Source organism: Heptranchias perlo, chromosome 18, assembly GCF_035084215.1.
Source record: "Heptranchias perlo isolate sHepPer1 chromosome 18, sHepPer1.hap1, whole genome shotgun sequence".
NCBI lineage: Eukaryota > Metazoa > Chordata > Chondrichthyes > Hexanchiformes > Hexanchidae > Heptranchias > Heptranchias perlo.
In genome coordinates, this window is record NC_090342.1 from 3,818,516 (window position 1) to 3,837,445 (window position 18,930).

The 18,930-nt window shown below is 44.3% G+C and overlaps 1 protein-coding gene across 1 annotated transcript in view; it reads left to right on the top strand.

Moving 5' to 3' along the window:
- The first annotated feature begins 9,372 nt into the window (after nt 1-9,372).
- The window catches only part of mybpc1 (myosin binding protein C1), a 126,252-nt gene continuing 116,694 nt past the window's right edge, over nt 9,373-18,930 (top strand). Inside the window, exon 1 of the mRNA XM_067999993.1 lies at nt 9,373-9,477. Coding sequence (XP_067856094.1) covers nt 9,453-9,477 — 25 coding nt within the window. The 5' untranslated portion in view covers nt 9,373-9,452. The remainder of the gene's footprint in view (nt 9,478-18,930) is intronic.

Below are 18,930 nucleotides of genomic sequence, written 5' to 3' on the forward strand. Positions count from 1 at the left end.
AACTACCCAGAGAGTGGTTAGAATGTGGAACTTGCTGCCACAGGGAGTAGTTGAGGCAAATAGAATCGATGCCTTTAAGGAGAATCTAGATAAACACATGAGGGAGAAAGGAATAGAAGGATATGCTGATAGGGTGAGATGAAGTAAGGTGGGAGAAGGCTCGTGTGGAGCGTAGTGCTGTAAATTCTATGTAATAATCCAGAGACCGTGAGTTCAAATCCCACCACAGCAGTTTGAGAATTTGAATTCAGTGAAAACAAACCTGAAAAAAATAAAGAGCAGATCTCAGTAAAAGTGACTGTGAAGCTGTCAGATTGTCATAGAAACCCAACTGGTTCAGTAATGTCCTTTAGGGAAGGAAACTGCCATCCTTAACCGGTCTGGACCTAGATATGACTCCAGTCCCACACCAACATGGTTGACTCTTAACTGCCCTCTGAGGCAGCCTAGCAAACCACTCAGTTGTGTCAAACCACTACTGCAGTGGCTGAAGAAGGCCCCCCACCACCTTCTCAGGGTAACTACGGATGGGCAATAAATGCCGGTCTTGTCAGCGACGCCCACATCCCAAGAAGTATTATTTTTTTAAAATCCAGTACAGTGTCAAACAAGGTTAACAAAATGCTCAGAGAATTTGCTGGCCACTTTTTAAACCTACCTGACCTTATTTTAAATGTTTAGAATTCTCTCTCCAAACAATCTCACTTTTTAACTATTGGGAGAGACCTCAGTGCAAAGTTCTGTCCTGAAGGTGGGCAGGAGCCAGGCAAGTAATGTGAACAGGATGCAGGAAATGGAACGTTAGCTCTGGTAATTCTAATCCAGAATTTTGGAAAACATTAATTTCATAATTATTTGTGTACGTATTTGTACATCCATGTGCGTAAATTTGTGTACGTGTGTTTGTGTATGGATGTTGTGTATATATTTGTGTGTATATATGTTCATGTATATGTGTATTTGTACATATATGTGCATGTTAAATGCGTGTATACCTGTGTGTGTATTTGTTTATGTCTATTTGTGTAAATGTACACAAGTCAAGAGACATATGTTTACCAAGACATGAAAAATCTCATCAAATTTCTTAAACTCATCACTTTCCTTTAAGAAATGCCTTTCAAACGTAATTCGTACTTCATTAGTCAAATGTTAATTAAGAAAATGATGCAATTCCAATGGGGAGTCTCCACTCCAATCATTAATCTGGCTTTTCTTTTTTCAGATGCTGTCGTATATTTTGATTTCAGATTTCCCACGTGCTCAGTTTTCCATTTTTAATTCTGGGGAAACAGTGAATAAAACTGGTTAAAGAATCAACCCAGAGGTGAAGTTTAAAGACAAAAACATGTCTTTGTCACACATCTGTAGCATCAAAAATGTATCTTATATTCACAGGAAGTAAGTGGGATTGGCTCCAGAAACAGGGAATTTCTTCTCTTTCAAATATAAAGTGTGCTATTTCTCTTTGGTCAGTTGGTGGTGCTGGCTAGCTATTTTCAGCCTATCTCTCCTCTATATACAACAATTTACATTTATATTGTGCTTTTAACATAGAAAAACATCTCAAGGTGCTTACAGATCAGAGCAAAAACCTTGTACAGCCGTAGACCTGCAGTCTTGGCTTGTATTCCCTTGAGTATAGAAGGATGAGGGGTAATAGATCATGGGGTTTAAATGATGATGGGATTCAATAGGGTAGATACAGAGAAACTATTTCCAAGGGGGCACAATCTTAAAATTAGAGCCAGGCCATTGAGGAGGGAAATCAGGAGTTTGTTTTTACACAAAGGGTGGTGGAAATCTGGAACTCTCTCCCCCAAAAGGATGGGGATCAATTGGAGCTTTCAAGACTGAGATGGATAGACGTTCGTTGGGTGAGGGGATCGAGGTTTATGGAGAAAAGGGGGGAAAATGGAGTTGAGGTGCAGATCAGCCATGATCTAAATGAATGGCGGAACAGGCTTGAGGGGCTGAATGGCCTCCTCCTGTTCCTATCTTGCTAAGACTGTTAGTATTACTGCACCTCTAGGGTGTGTTCACCCTCGACACACAGCAAACTGAGAGCAAATCCCTCTGGAGTTCACTGTGGGTTTGGAGAGCCTTGTTATGCTGGCTCTCCTAAACCTGCTCTCCTTCCCACTTCCTGAAGCCAGTATTCACCTCCGTTGATGTTCAGACGTTACAAGCCTGTATAGAGGATTCCACATGGAAACAGGCCATTCAGCCCATCGGATCCATATCAGCGTTTACCTTCCACGCAAGCAAATAGTTATCACATTTACCCACTCCTGTTCCCCTATCCCTTCATCCACCTATCCAATCTAATACTGAATGTTGAAATAAAGAAAGAACTTGCATTTCTATAGCGCCTTTCACGACCTCAGGACGTCCCAAAGCGCTTTACAGCCAAGGAAGTACTTTTGAAGTGTAGTCACTGTTGTAATGTAGGAAACACAGCAGCCAATTTGCGCACAGCAAGATCCCACAAACAGCAATGTGATAATGACCAGATAATCTGTTTTGGTGATGGTGGTTCAGAGATCATATTGGCCAAGGCACCGGGGAGAACTCCCCTGCACTGCTTCGAAATAGAGCAATGGGACCTTTTACATCCACCTAAGAGGGCAAATGGGACCTCAGTTTAACATCTTATCCAAAGGACGGCACCTCCAACAGTGTAGCACTCCCTCGGTAATGCACTGGGAGTGTCAGCCTGGATTATGTGCTGAAATCACTGGAGTGGGACATGAACCCACAACCTACTGACTCAGAGGCGAAAGTGCTATAAATGTTTCTGCCTCAACCACTAAGCCAGGAAGCCTCAGAGCTCTAAGGAAGGGTTTAAAACCCCAGATTGCTGAAGATAATGTTCACATTGTAATTTAAGCATCTGTACTTCAGGTTCAGTGAAGCAGAACGAGACTCTTTGGAATTTCACACCACTTCACTCTGGAATCAGGTCAATCTTTAAGCATGACGTGGTTTCCACTAAACTGCTAGTGTAATTACACACTCGGTCTCCCACAGAGTGTAAAGGCTGGGCTACTGTTGCAGTGATACCTCCTTAACCCCAAGACCATCCAAATTAAGTCAGCAAAACCATCAAAATGCGCCAATAAATTTACACAAATAGATCAACGGGCTTATTTTAAACCAAGAGTGTGTTTCCAATAATAGAAGTCAGCAATGAAGAAATGCTAGCAAAAAGATTTACGATCACAGTAAAAAGGCAGATTCCAAACTTGGTAAACCAAGTCTAGCACTGACCAGTGTTGAGTGATAAACATCTCGATAAAGTCCTTTTGTGAAGTAAGGAGTGAGCATCACTTTGAATGAATGAGTCTTCAGAGCTCTTAAAGAAAGAAAGACCTGCATTTCTATAGCGCCTTTTATAACCTCAGGATGTCCCGAAGCATTTTACAGCCAATGAAATACTTTTTGAAGTGTAGTCACTGTTGTAATGTAGGAAACATGGCAGCCAATTTGCACACAGCAAGATCCCACAAACAGCAATGAGATAAATCATCAGATAATCTGTTTTTTTGGTGATGTTGATGGAGCGATGAATATTGGCCTGGACACCTGGAAGAACTCCCCTGCTCTTCTTCAAAATAGTGCCATGGGATCTTTACATCCACCTGAGAGGGTAGGAGGGACCTCAGTTTAACATCTCATCCAAAAGACAGCACCTCTGACAGTGCAGCACTCCCTCAGTATTGGCACCAGCAGTATCAGCCTGGATTATGTGCTGAAGTCCCTGGACTGGGACCTACAATCTTCTGAGTGCTACCCACTGAGCCACGACTGATACGGGTAAACCCGCAAAAGTCTTTTTGCAGCAGCAACAGCGCATAAAGTCAAACCCGTTAGAAAGAAATTTCAGCAACAGGCCTGGGTTATTTTACATCTGAAATCAACTGCCTTGTGCACAAACACATTTACACATTAGGCATCGTTGTGAAGTAGTTCTGGCTTCGCACCAACACTAAACTTGTGTAGATCTGGAGTTAATTCCGAATTCTGGAGTGAAGTGGAGCCAGACTATCCCTCCAGTGAGTCTTTGCTCCGGTATCAGCTCAGCCCCTGACTCTGGGTTTAGGGTGCATTTACACTGAGGGGCATGTTTTACGCATGAGTGCACCCTGCACGGAGCCTCACCCGATCAGGAGATCTTGGCCGTACCTCCCATGGTTCTGTGGCAGAAAATCCCGGAGAGCTACAACTCCCAGTGCGCACTCCCGATGGGTGAGATTCCACACCAGGAGCGTGCATTTGTAAAATTTACCTTTATAGCTGTAACCTCAGCTCAAAATAAGACAAGTTGGTACTAAGTTGGAGTAAGGTTCTCCTCCAACTCAGTCGCCATCTTGTATATATGAAAAAGCTTAAATGCAACAACCGACCATGGGAATGTCACGAGGAATGTACTATTTTAAATCATAATTTGATAAATATGGGTGGTTATGATCTGAAATGCACTGCCTGAAAGGACAGTGGAAGCAGATTCAATCATGGCTTTCAAAAGAAATTGGATAAATACTTGAAGGGGAATAAAATTGCAGGGCTACAGGGAAAGAGAGGGAGAATTGGTCTAACTGGATTGCTCCTACAAAGAGCCAGCACGGGCTCAATGGGCCGAATGGCCTCCTTCTGTGCTGTAATAATTCTATGGGGGCAGACTGGGTTAAACTAAAGATAGAATTAGACTTCCTACAACAGCGACTAACCTTCACAAGGATTTTGTTGGCTGTAAAGCGCTTTGGGACGTCCTGAGGCCGTGAAAGGCCTGTATTTATATTTGTGCTCTCGTCGTTGTAAAAATAACCCACTTTCCTGCTCTGACATCCCCCTTCCCCTTGGTTCTCTGAAGCTCTGAAGTTCCTGGGTCAGTCTGCTGCTCACACTCTCAAACTTGGAAGCAAACAACTGAGATTAAATAAAAAAAGAAAAATGTGCCAATATTGGAAATCTAAAATAAAATAAAACTTTTAAATGTTGGAAAACAACAACAGCTTGCATTTATATAGCGCGTTTAACATAGTAAAACATCCCAAGGTGCTTCACATGAGCGATTATCAAACAAAATTTGACACCAAACCATATAAGGAGACATTAGGACAGGTGACCAAAAGCTTGGTCAAAGAGGTAGGTTTTAAGGAGCATCTTCAAGGAGGAGAGGTGCTGGAAGTCTTAACGCGCATCAAGGTAGATAAATCTCCGGGACCTGATGAAATGTATCCCAGGACGTTATGGGAGGTTAGGGAGGAAATTGCGGTTCCCCGAGCAGAGATATTTGAATCATCGACAGCTACAGGTGAGGTGTCTGAAGATTGGAGGGTAGCAAATGTTGTGCCTTTGTTTAAGAAGGGAGGCAGGGAAAAGCCTGGGAACTACAGACCAGTGAGCCTGACATCTGTAGTGGGTAAGTTGTTAGAGGGTATTCTGAGAGACAGGATCGACAGGCATTTGGAGAGGCAGGGACTGATTAGGAACAGTCAGCATGGTTTTGTGAGAGGAAAATCATGTCTCACGAATTTGATTGAGTTTTTTGAAGGGGTAACCAAGAAGATAGATGAGGGCTGTGCAGTAGACATGGTCTACATGGACTTCAGCAAAGCCTTTGATAAGGTACCGCATGGTAGGTTGTTACATAAGGTTAAATCTCACGGGATCCAAGGTGAGGTCGCCAATTGGATACAAAATTGGATTGACGACAGAAGACAGAGGGTGGTTGTAGAGGGTTGTTTTTCAAACTGGAGGCCTGTGACCAGCGGTGTGCCTCAGGGATCGGTGCTGGGTCTGCTGTTATTTGTTATTTATATTAATGATTTGGATGAGAATTTAGGAGGCATGGTTAGTAAGTTTGCAGATGACACCAAGATTGGTGGCATTGTGGACAGTGAAGAAGGTTATCTAGGATTGCAACGGGATCTTGATAAATTGGGCCAGTGGGCCGATGAATGGCAGATGGAATTTAATTTAGATAAATGTGAGGTGATGCATTTTGGTAGATCGAATCGGGCCAGGACCTACTCCGTTAATGGTAGGGCATTGAGCAAAGTTATAGAACAAAGAGATCTAGGAGTACAGGTTCATAGCTCCTTGAAAGTGGAGTCACAGGTGGATAGGGTGGTGAAGAAGGCATTCAGCATGCTTGGTTTCATTGGTCAGAACATTGAATACAGGAGTTGGGATGTCTTGTTGAAGTTGTACAAGACATTAGTAAGGCCACACTTGGAATACTGTGTACAGTTCTGGTCACCCTATTATAGAAAGGATATTATTAAACTAGAAAGAGTGCAGAAAAGATTTACTAGGATGCTACCGGGACTTGATGGTTCGACTTATAGGGAGAGGTTAGATAGACTGAGACTTTTTTCCCTGGAGAGTAGGAGGTTAAGGGGTGATCTTACAGAAGTCTATAAAATAATGAGGGCATAGATAAGGTAGATAGTCAAAATCTTTTCTCAAAGGTAGGGGAGTCTATAACGAGGGGGCATAGATTTAAGGTGAGAGGGGAGAGATACAAAAGGGTCCAGAGGGGAAATTTTTTCACTCAAAGGTTGGTGAGTGTCTGGAACGAGCTGCCAGAGGCAGTAGTAGAGGCGGGTACAATTTTGTCTTTTAAAAAGTATTTGGACAGTTACATGGGTAAGATGGGTATAGAGGGATATGGGCCAAGTGCAGGCAATTGGGACTAGCTTAGTGGTATAAACTGGGCGACATGGACATGTTGGGCCGAAGGGCCTGTTTCCATGTTGTAACTTCTATGATTCTATGATTCTATGAGAGAGAGGTTGAGAGGATTAGGGAGAGGATTCCAGGGCCCAGGCAGCTGAAGGCACGGCCGCCAATGGTGGAGCAATTAAAATCAGAGATACGCAAGAGGCCAGAATTGGAGGAGCGCAGAGATCTCGGAGGTTGTAGGGCTGAAGGAGGTCACAGAGATAGGGAGGGGCGAGGCCATGGAGGGATTTGAACACAAGGATGAGAATTGAACCCTGCAGGATCGTCCTGGAGTCTCCAGCAACTAAAGATTAATCTCCAGGACACTGGTGTGAGCAACAGCCAGGACAGAAAAATCATCAGGGCATTAAAATAATTGTTTTTTTTCCTTTTCTTTGAATAACTTTGTTTATTAGTTATAAAAATATTGGAGATGGGGAAACAAAAGGCTGTTTGACCGACTGGGGGTGAGAGGTCATGTGATGAAACCTCCAGGAATATGTCCAGGAGAACAATAAATTGCCATGAACCTGATTGTTCATTCACAGGTACTGACTGACCTGTTGTGTATTTCCAGCATTTCCTTATCTTCATTTCAGATTTACAGCCTTTACAATTAATTTATTTTACCCAAAGCATTTGGTCCGTCTTTCTCTCAGATGCTGATCCAATTGCTGTGCAGTTTCTGCTTTTTAAAAAAATCTCCGGCAAACTCTTGCGGAGGGAGGGACGGAGGGATGGGGGAGGGAGGGAGGGAAGGAGGAGGGATGGGAGGGATGGAGGAGGGAGGGAAGGAGGAGGGAGGGATGGGAGGGACGGAGGGAGGGATGGGAGGGGTAGTTTGATTTTTTAACACTGACTCCTAAAAATAATGCAAGATCCAGATCTGTTACACCTTGGTCGACAAACAAGTGCCCTATAAATTCCCTGTCTGTTATTTTGTTTGTTCAAGCCCCTTAAGAGAAGAGGGGGGGGGTTAGGTGTGAACATGTCCCATTTTTCTGATAACACTGGGCCACCCATGTCATCCCAACAGGTCAATTAAAAGAACCAAATGAAATCATAATTTTATTGTCCTGATCGACAATGCACTGCAGTCCCTGTAGTGCCCACCGGTCACAGAAACTGTCAGTTCAATGGGTCACGGGGACTGTGTTGTTCAGGATGGGATATGAATGTGTTTAATCTGTTTGAGCCACAGGCTGTTGTGTTTATATTTGGACACCAGCTGCATCAATTTCCTATAAAGGCAACAATTTGTCAAAACAAAGCACAGTATTATGCAACTGACTGGACGGGTGTACGTGTATGTACACGTGTAATTGTGTGAGTGTATATGTGTATGTGCGAATCTGTGTGCCCTATCCCTATCTCTGTAACCTCCTCCAGCCCTACGGCCCTCCGAGATCCCCACGTTCATCCAATTCTGGCCTCTCGCGGATCCCCAATTTCAATCGTCGCGCCGCGGGCGGCCGTGCCTTCAGCTGCCTGGGCCCTAAGCTCTGGAATTCCCTCCCTAAACCTCTCCACCTCTCCGTCTCTCCCTCCTCCTTTAAGACACTTCTTCAATAACCTACCTATTTGACCAAGCTTTTGGTCACCTGTCCTAATATCTCCTTATGTGGCTCGGTGTCAATTTTTGTTTGATCATCGCTCCTGTGAAGCACTTTGGGAGGTTTTGCTACATTAAAGGCGCTATATAAATGCAAGCAGAGTGCGAGTGTGTGTTATTTGTGTGTATGTGTGCGTGTGATATTGATCTGGCTCAGTTTGCCAGTTAAGATCACATGTCCGGATTGTTTTATTCCAGAAGACACAGAGGCTTCCAGTTAATTAACCGACTCGGTCAATTCCCCTTTATTATCGCTCAGCGATTCATGTCTCTTGGTTTTTTCTTGTTGGTTTTGATTAGTGTCTCCTGGTGTAATGAATCCACATCTGTCATGGGGCGGCCTTATTTAATTAAAAACCACCCCTCCCCTCGCACTATTTAACGAAAGGAAATTTGAAAAATCCGGGGAGCAGCTGGAACACCGGCATTGTAAAATAACGCTGGGTTTTATTTAACTAACTGCGAGAAAGTTTTAATTCTAAACCCGCGTCAGCAAAACAAATGAAAACTCGATTTTAAGATTTCCTTTTTGAAAACCGCAAAAGAGAAAAAAGAAACAATTCTGATTTTTTTAAAAAAGTACAGTTTTACCAGAAATACTGAAGAGTTTGTAATCGTTTTGTGAAAATTCAGCTCAGTTGTACAAGTTGGTGAGAGCTGGTGAACGAAGATGAAAAACAGTCCAAAAACCATTTAAATCTGATATTAAACAAAACAACAAATCGTTAAAGTCAGTCCTTGTTTCAGTTGCAAGGGAATTGTTGAAATACAATCCAACTGGAACTTACATTGAATTTAATTGTCTCTCTGTAGCAGAACACAATGCCTGTGATTAAATCGATCCTTTCTGTCTCATAATAAACCCTGTTCCGAGGCTGACAACTGACTATCTCCAGTACTGCAAATAAAAACAGGAGGGCGGTGCTAGCGGCGAAGTGTTTACAGGAGAGGCGGTCAGGATTCAGTACACATATAAAAAGGAAGATGCATTGTGTCTTTTTTTGCATCTTTCTGCAGCCGGTTATGTTTTGAAAAAAAAAAGGGGGGAGGGTTTTAAAATTCCAGTTCTGTGAGGAGCACAAACCGCGGGGAATTTACACCAGTCGCCAACATGCCAGAACCAGCCAAAAAAGCAGGTAAGAGGAGACACCTGGTGTACTGAAGGGGTGTCTTTTTGTGGCTTAAAACTGTCAACTAAAATGCATCGCCTGGTGTGCGGAATTTTTTTAAAAAATCCCTCTAACGGAAGTAAGGAATTTTAGCCCCAATTAATGTGCAAAAAGCATCATTTTGTCAGCCCTAGGTTGGTAAATGCTGGAAATTCATAACAGATTCCCCAGCATCTGGAGTCAGAACAGGTTAATGTTTCAGGAGTGGATCCTCCGTCAGATCTTCTACCCAGTGATTTATATTGAAAACTCTGACCCGTCTTCTCTTTCTAGGTACTGATGCTCTCCAGGATATAAACCTGAACTGTTAACCCGTCTTTTATCTTGACAGATACAGAACTCACCTGTTGTCTATTTCCAGTATTGGAAGTTATTTTTAAAATTTATACTGTCCCAAACCAGTCCGCTGTTGCTTTCCCCCGTGTCAGCCTGCTGTCTCTTGCACTCTTTCCCCCGTGTCAGCCTGTTGTCTCTTGCACTCTTTCCCCCGTGTCAGCTTGCTGTCTCTTGCACTCTTTCCCCCGTGTCAGCCTGCTGTCTCTTGCACTCTTTCCCCCGTGTCAGCCTGCTGTCTCTTGCACTCTTTCCCCCGTGTCAGCCTGCTGTCTCTTGCACTCTTTCCCCCGTGTCAGCCTGCTGTCTCTTGCACTTTTCCCCCCGTGTCAGCCTGCTGTCTCTTGCACTCTTTCCCCCGTGTCAGCCTGCTGTCTCTTGCACTCTTTCCCCCGTGTCAGCCTGCTGTCTCTTGCACTTTTTCCCCCGTGTCAGCCTGCTGTCTCTTGCACTTTTCCCCCCGTGTCAGCCTGCTGTCTCTTGCACTCTTTCCCCCGTGTCAGTCTGCTGTCTCTTGCACTTTTTCCCTTGCTGTCTATAAAATTATCCTCTCTTCCAGAAAAGAAGGTTGAAACAAATGAGAAACGGGAGGGCACAGAAAATATTTCACCTATAGTAAATGTAAACGGGTGGCCAGCTTAAAACTGTTTATTTTTTTAGTTAGTAACTTGTTTTAATGTTGCTGGATATTTGATTAGAATTTTTTAAAATCTTGCAAACAATTTGAATCGTTCCAAGCAGAGATGGGCTGTTTGAGATTCAGTTACTGTTATTCACTGGCTGATTCCTGAAACTTAACTGAGAATATAGAACAAGGAGGATCATTTAGTTAAAGGTTATTAGCAGATGCTAAGTTGCATGAATTGCTCAGAGTTTCTATCTGTGAGCTAAAGACCACAACCGAGGTCACAGGGATCATTTATCCATCCCGAGGGACTGTTTTTGTTTCTTGAAATAACCTCGGCTAAAGTCCCGCAGAGAGCTCTCGGCTAAAACCCCGGAGAGATCATTTTGCTGAAACCTGGTGAGAATCTGCTTAACATTACCTTTGTGGTTTTCCAGTAAATTGAGTCACACGAGTTGGGAGAGAGCAGGAAGCAGCTGGACAGCTCAGATAGAAAGACAGGAAAAGCGGCAGAGGAATTTCTGGAGCGTGGCTTTTGTATAATTGCGCTCTGCCCGCCTTCTGGTCCCTTTTACTTTTGTTCTCTGGTTATTTTCCCCCATTTCTCCTTGCCCCACTTTCTCTCCCCCTAAAGGAGAACACAATTTCAAACCTGTCGGGATGTGAGTGCATTCCATCTGGAAAGATCATTATTGATTTTGGCTATAACAGTTTATGTCAGCCGTGGCTCAATGGGTAGCAACTCTCCTTTCTGAGTCAGAACGTTATGGTATCAAGTCCCACTCCAGAGGCTTGAACACCTAATACTAAGCTGACACTCCCAGTGCAGTACCGAGGGAGTGCTGCACTGTCGGAGGTGACGTCTTTCGGATGAGATGTTAAACCAAGGCCCCTCTCTTGGACGTTGGAGATCCTTTGGTACTATCTGAAGAAGAGCAGGGGAGCTCTCCCTGGAGTCATGGCCAGTATTTATCCCTCAAACAACATCACTAAAACAGATTATCTGGTCATTTCATTCATTGCTGTTTGTGGGATCTTGCTGTGTGCAAATTGGCTGCTGGGTGTCCTCCTACATTATAACAGTGGCTACACTTCAAAACTACTTCATTGGCTGTAAAATGCTTTGGGATGTCCTGAGGGCGTGAAAGGTGCTAAATAAATACAAATTCTTTCTCCTATGTCCTAGGGCCATGTTAAAGGCAGGGATGGGGACCATTGCTATGCAAATCGCACATTGCCTGGCAGAGAGCGTTGATGCTTCTCGAAGTTATAAATACAAGAATGCTGTAGATTTGGGAGCACTTGTTGTGAATCCAATTTTAGTAGAGTGATTCAGATCGGATTCCATGCTCTCAGAGGGACTCCTCTGTTGCCTGTCAGCACCATGCCTTGAGCAGTGACAGAGCAGTGCACTCATCCAGCTGCTGCCTGTCAGTGTGTCCCTGCCTGTTGACAGCTTTACAGCGCAAGTGAAAAATGAGGACAGGCTTTGTGATACAAGTTGTAATCTCTCCACTGCACCCCCCGCCCCCCTCCCAGATCAAGGACAGGGTCTGCACAATGTGAACTGGGCGTGACTCTCCCTCACATGTCTTACACTGGCCTCCTTGCACCACCTCTGGTAGGTGTCAGCCGTGGCTCAGTGGTAGCGTTCTTTGGCCTCTGGGTCAGAAGGTTGTGGGTTCACAGTCCCACTCCAGAATCTTGAGTACAAAATCCAGGCTGATACTCCCAGCGCAGTACTGAGAGAGTGCTACACTGTCAGAGGTGCCGACTTTCAGATGAGATGTTAAACCAAGGCCCCATCTGCCCTCCTAAGATGGATGTAAAAGATCCCATGGCATTATTTCAAAGAGCAGCAAGGGAGTTCTCCCAGGTGTCCTGGCCAACATTTATCCCTCAACCAACATCACTAAAAAAAAACAGATTACCTAATTGCTGTTTGTGGGATCTTGCTGTGCGCAAATTGGCTGCTGCATTTCTTACATTACAACAGTGACTACACTTCAAAAGTACTTCATTGGTTGTAAAGCACTCTGGGACATCCTGAGGTCATGAAAGGCATTATGGAAATGCAAGTCTTTCTTTAGCTAATACTAAACATTAGGAATTTGCCCCTTATGGCCAGAATCTTCTGTGGTGTAACTTGCAAGGACAATGTAGGGTAGTTTTGCAGTACTTGCCACACATTGAAATATGATTATGGGCTGCAGCATAGACCTGTGATCAGAGTACAATTCCCGACATGTATTAAGGGACACCTAACACTCATCTATAAAATTCCTCTTTCTGCTATTATTAACCCATTTGAAATAGTGGAGAGAGGAATTTCAGATGAACTCATTGAGTGTTCATGTGATAGTATGCCACGGGGTGATCTCAGGGCTTTTGTTTTTCTGGTTTCAGTAGTTTTCCAAGTATTATACAGATTGGCACATTCCAGAGTGTGAGACAAGATTACATAGAGTGTACAGCACAGAAACAGGCCATTCAACCCAACTGGTCCATTGGCTTTATGCTCCACACGAGCCTCCTCCTGCCCCTCTTTCCCCTCACCCTATCAGCATAACCTGCTATTGCTTTCTCCCTCAAGTACTTATCTAGTTTCCCCTTGAAGGCATCTATGCTATTCACCTCAACTACTCCTTGTGGTGGCATTCACATTCCAACTGCTCTCTGGGTAAAGAAGTTTTTCCTGAATTCCCTCTTGGATTTATTAGTGACTATCTTATATTTATGGCCCCTAGTTCTGGTCTCCCCAACAAGTGGAAACATCTTCTTCTCTACATCTACCCTATCAGACCATTTTATAATCTTAAAAGACCTCTATCAGGTTACCCCCTGAGCCTTCTCTTTTCTGGAGAAAAGAGTCCCAGTCTGTTCAATCTTTCCTGATAGGTATAACCTCTCAGTTCTGGTATCATCCCTGTAAATCTTTTTTGCACCTTCTCAGGTGCCTCTATATCCTTTTTGTAATATGGAGACCAGAACTGTTTACAGTACTCCAAGTATGGTCTCACCAAGGTGGTATGATGCCTTAAGGCAGAGGTTCCAAACTATCTTTGCTGCCCCCCTCCCCCTTTCTTTTTAAGAAACAGTATTTGTGTATAATTAATGTTTGTGTAGATAATCTTTGGTAACCGAGAATATTTCAGCAGCTTTGTCCTTAATCTGTTATAATTCTGCTCCCGTAATACATTTTTGGGTTTTAACGTGAAGTCCAATCACATCATTAGAACTCACTGGGCGGGAAATTCCTTGGACCTGTTCCCCTTTCCCTGTCTCCACCTCACCTCTGGCGCAGTAATGCCAATGGGTCGTGAGCAGATCCAGCGGAATTTCCTTGCCACTGTGAGCAACTTCACCGCGAGGAACACTGCGGGTCTCTCCTCTCTCCGGGTTGGGGGAGCGATCTGGGTGCAGGATGGGCCAGAACAGGTCTGCGCTCGGGTTGGTCTGGAGGAGGTAAAATATCAGTTTTATTTCTTTTTCTGCAAGCTTCAAGAACCCGTGAGTGCGGACACCATTACTAATTTATTTCTCCATTTAAGGTGATGCCAAGCAAGCAGCCACAGTGAATCCAAACAGGATAAAATAAACTTTCCAGAAAGCGGCAGAGCACTGGGCACTAAGGGAATATTTAGGGGTGAGACAAGTTTTATAAAGGAAGGCTATTTATCAATTCCCATCTAAACATCGGGGGGACCCGAGGGCTTATGAGGACTTTGACACAGGAACATAAAAATGAACACTCCACATAGCCGCAGAATTCTGGGCAAAGAATCTTTTAACGGATGTGTGAGGCAGAGTTGGGGAGCTGTGGCTCAGTGGGTAGCATTCTTGCCTATGAATCAGGAGGTCAAGGGTTCATAGTCCCACTCCAGATATTTGAGCATAAAATCTAGGCTGACACTCCCAGTGCAGTACTGAGGGAGTGCTGCACTGTCAAAGAACATAAGAAATAGGAGTGGGCCATGCAGCCCCTCAAGCCTGCTCCACCATTCAATGAGATCATGGCTGATCTTCCACCTCAACTCCACTTTCCTGCCTGATTCCCTTAGAATCCAAATATCAATCAATCTCAGCCTTGAATATACTCGTCATGATGTGGAGATGCCGGTGATGGACTGGGGTTGACAATTGTAAACAATTTTACAACACCAAGTTATAGTCCAGCAATTTTATTTTAAATTCACAAGCTTTCGGAGGCTACCTCCTTCCTCAGGTGAACGATGTGAAAATGAAATCCTCGAAATGAAATCGCATTTATAATTCACAGAACAATGCTTGGTGATTACAGACAGTTTTTTCAACTGCCCGTTGCCAAGGCAATCAGTGTGCAGACAGACAGGTGTTACCTGCCAGGTCTCAGAATATACAAATCACCAAAAAAAACAACAAACAAAAAAAAAACAGAGATAGAGAGGTAGAAACATAGAAAAGACAGCAACTGACCCGTTATATTAAAAACAGATAACATTTGTTCGCTAGTGGGGTAACGTGTAGCGTGACATGAACCCAAGATCCCGGTTGAGGCAACACCTGTCTGTCTGCACACTGATTGCCTTGGCAACGGGCAGTTGAAAAAACTGTCTGTAATCACCAAGCATTGTTCTGTGAATTATAAATGCGATTTCATTTCGAGGATTTCATTTTCACATCGTTCACCTGAGGAAGGAGGTAGCCTCCGAAAGCTTGTGAATTTAAAATAAAATTGCTGGACTATAACTTGGTGTTGTAAAATTGTTTACAATTGAATATACTCAATAACTGAGCATCCACAGCCCTCTGGGGTAGAGAATTCCAAAGATTCACAACCCTCTGAGTGAAGAAATTCCTCCTCATCTCAGTCTTTAAATGGCCGACCCCTTATCCTGAGACTATGCCCCTTAGTTCTAGACTCTCCAGCCAGGGGAAACAAACTCTCAGCATCTACCCTGTCAAGCTCCCTCAGAATCTTGTACATTTCAATGAGATCACCTCTCATTCTTCTAAACTCCAGAGAGTATAGGCTCAATCTCTCCTCATAGGACAACCCCCCTCATCCCAGGAATCAATCTAGTGAACCTTCATTGCACCGCCTCTAAGGCAAGTATATCCTTCCTTAGATAAGGAAACCAAAACTTTACACAGTACTCCAGGTGAGGTCTCACCAAAGCCCTGTACAATTGCAGCAAGACTTCCTTACTCTTGTACTCCAACTCCCCTGCAACAAAGGCCATCTTTCAGATGAGACCTTAAACCTAGGACCCATCCGCCCTTTCTGGTAGATGTAAAAGATCCACAAGGCACTATTTTGAAGAAGAGCAGGGGAGTTTTCCCCAGTGTCCTGGGCAATATTTATCCCTCAAACAACATTATTTTTAAAAAAACAGATTATCTGGTCATTATCACATTGCTGTTTGTGGGATCTTGCTGTTCGCAAATTGGCTGCCGCGTTTCCTACATCACAACAGTGACTACACTTTAAAAGTAATTCATTGGCCGTGAAGCGCTTCGGGACATCCTGAGGCTGTGAAAGGCATTATATAAATCCAAGTTTGTTCTTCTTTCTATTTATTTCTCTACGGCAACAGGAATCCCATGATCACGTCGAAAAGGAAATTTATGCTGCACAGAGATACAGATGAGAAGGCAAACAACTTTTTTTTTTATAAACTGAATAAAACACATTTAAACTGAGGAGTATTGGAAGTGCCTGTGAGCTGGACCTATTTGCCTGAGTGTTGGAGAGAGTAGAGGAGGGAATCAGCCTGAGAGAGTTGAGGAGATCTTTGCAGCGCTGCCAATGGAGAGAATACATATCGCAGGCATCACCTGTTGGGGCGTTACAGCTAGCGCACTCCGCACACCCCCCCTCCCCCGATAACCTCGTCGTCCCCCCCCCCCTCAGTTTGGGAACTTCTGCGTTTAAGGTGATGTTAGCGAATCCCTCACAGTCGCAGTTTATCCACTCGACGTGTTGCTGCCTTGCCACACAGCGCAGGTGGTCAAATTTAGCGGACGCAGGCCCCGATTTTAACTCTGGGCCTGTTTTGGGTGGGTGGGTAGCGAGGTGGAGTTGGGAACTCACCCGCTGCTCCAGAAATGAGGCTCGGGTAGGGGGTCGCCAACCCTCCAGGATTGCCCTGGAGTCTCCAGGAATTGAAGACTAATCTCCAGGACACTGCTGTCAGCAAACACGGGAAAAAAATCATAGGCGACATTAAAACAAAACTGTGAGGATTTTTTTCATTTTCTTTGAATACTTTTGTTTATTAGTTATTGGGGGTGGGTGGGGGGTTTGCTGGGGGGGGTTGTGGTGAGTTGTTTGACCGATGGTCAAGAATCATCCAGATGGGTAATGAAGGGTCAGTTTACTTAATAACTGGCCGTGGGAAAGTGGTGCAATGTTTGGGCAACCAATCGACCAATGGCGGCAGCATGGGGGGGGGGCGGGGGGACGAGGCGGTTGGACATCCGTGATGAAACCTCCAGGAATATGTCCAACCAGAGTTGGCAACCCTAGGCCCCGGCTGCTTTAACTCCCAGGCCACATTTGAGCGGGAAGCAGCGCAAAACGGCACCAGTCGGAGACCCTCCCGCTATCACAAAGTAGGCTTCCATGGGCGTCTCGCAGATGGGGGTTTCGCATTAAGGAAGGAGGTGGGAGGTAGGGAAAGTCCGTGGCAGGGGAGGCCTGAGCTTTCCTGGGCGGAGCACTCCTGCTCCCCCTCGCCCCACAAGGAAAGCTTTTTGTAAAGAAAAAAACCCTTGCCCATTCTGGCCCCGGCCCCTTCTCCTCCTCCTCTTCTTGCCGCCTTCACCGGGTGGGAAGGACACAGCAGAGACCCCGTGCTGGCCACCAGTTAAAATTGCAGTTGGGTCCCGATGCAAAGACAGACACCACCGGCTTTGTGAAAGGCGCTATATAAATGCAAGTTCTTTCTTTCAGTCTGACTTTCAATGATACACAGAAGATGGGGGGGATGGAGGAGAAAGAGATACCGGAGAGACATGAAAAAGAGAGATGAGAGAGAGAGAGACAGTGTGAAATATTTTCTTTGTCCCTTCTGTGAGAACAGTATTGATTGAAAAATGGGATGTGGTGCAGAGTTCAGCTTTACTGTTCCCTGTGTTGATATGTAGTCTGTCTCCCAAACTCACAGAACAATTTCTCCTGTAACCATTGATATTTTGGCTGCCCTCCAGCTGTTGACAGGGTCCCTTCAGAACTGCAAGTGTCCTGCTGGTAGACAGCAACTGGCAGCCCTGGTCTCACTTGCAGCTATTAACAGATATTAGTCAAAGGTGACCTTCCTTCTAAGTTCTTGGGCAGGAGTCACAGGGCCGTTAGTTATGCGTGACGGGATCTGTCACATCAAGGCATGTGTGGTTTCATGTTCATCTTCTGTAAATGTTCGGTTCAGCTGAAGAGTTACAAAGTAGGGAGATTTAAATCTTTCTCAGGCTGATATCAGAACTGATTTGTTAACATCAAAGTTAAACACCATTTTGGGATACAGTACATGAGTAATTTGAGACATGACTTGTGGTGAGTGTAACAGGCTCGGGAGGAACAGGGACTTTGGACCTCTGGTTCCCAAAGCTCTCCCCCACTGGGGGTTTTCCTCACCTCATGTCTGGGCCTGTTGTAGACTCATTGATAGAGATTGATTGCTCTGATTAGTCAACAACTTCGTTATCATTGTATCATGTGACTACCAGGATGGTAGAAGGCGAATTAGATGGTCTTTGGTCTTTTTTGTCCAGCAATTCTTATGTTCCTATAAACATTTTTTTTTCAAGAGTGCAATCACAATCTGAATCCAACAGGGACAGTTTCCAATGTAGGAACCAATAAAAAAAGCTGTTGTCTTTCATCTGTCAACATCTAGAGATTATGCATCTTAGAAGATTTCTGAAAAGGATTGGGAGCTGCATATATTAATCATGTGCATCAAATCCCTCCTATTAGAGTCCTCGACCGTTTCTTCAGGGCCATCAAACTCACAGTGAGAGATCAGGAGAACCCCACAGATATTATTGCCGCTTGCAGTTATATAGCACTTTATTCTGTCTATCAGAAACATCCCAAATCATTCAAGCAATGGATTGCTTTGAAGCACAGTCACTTTTTCATATAGGCAAACTCACAGGCAAATGTCCCAGAAACAGAAATCAGATTGATGTCTGGTTAATCTAGCTTTTTTTTTTGGTAGTGGTGATTGAGGGAGGAATATTGGCCAAGATACCTAGAGAATATTTTGTTCTTCAAATAAAGCCATGGCATCTTCAACCTTCAACTGAATAGGCAGTCAATAGATGTGTGACATCTCGTTGAGAGGACAAGCCTGCCTAACAATGCAGCACTCCCTCTACGGTACTATAGAGGATCAGGTAGTCGTGGTCAAGTCCTGGAATGGAGCTTGAACTCATAATCTTCTAACCCAGCGACAAGAGTCACTGGGGCCAAGTTAACA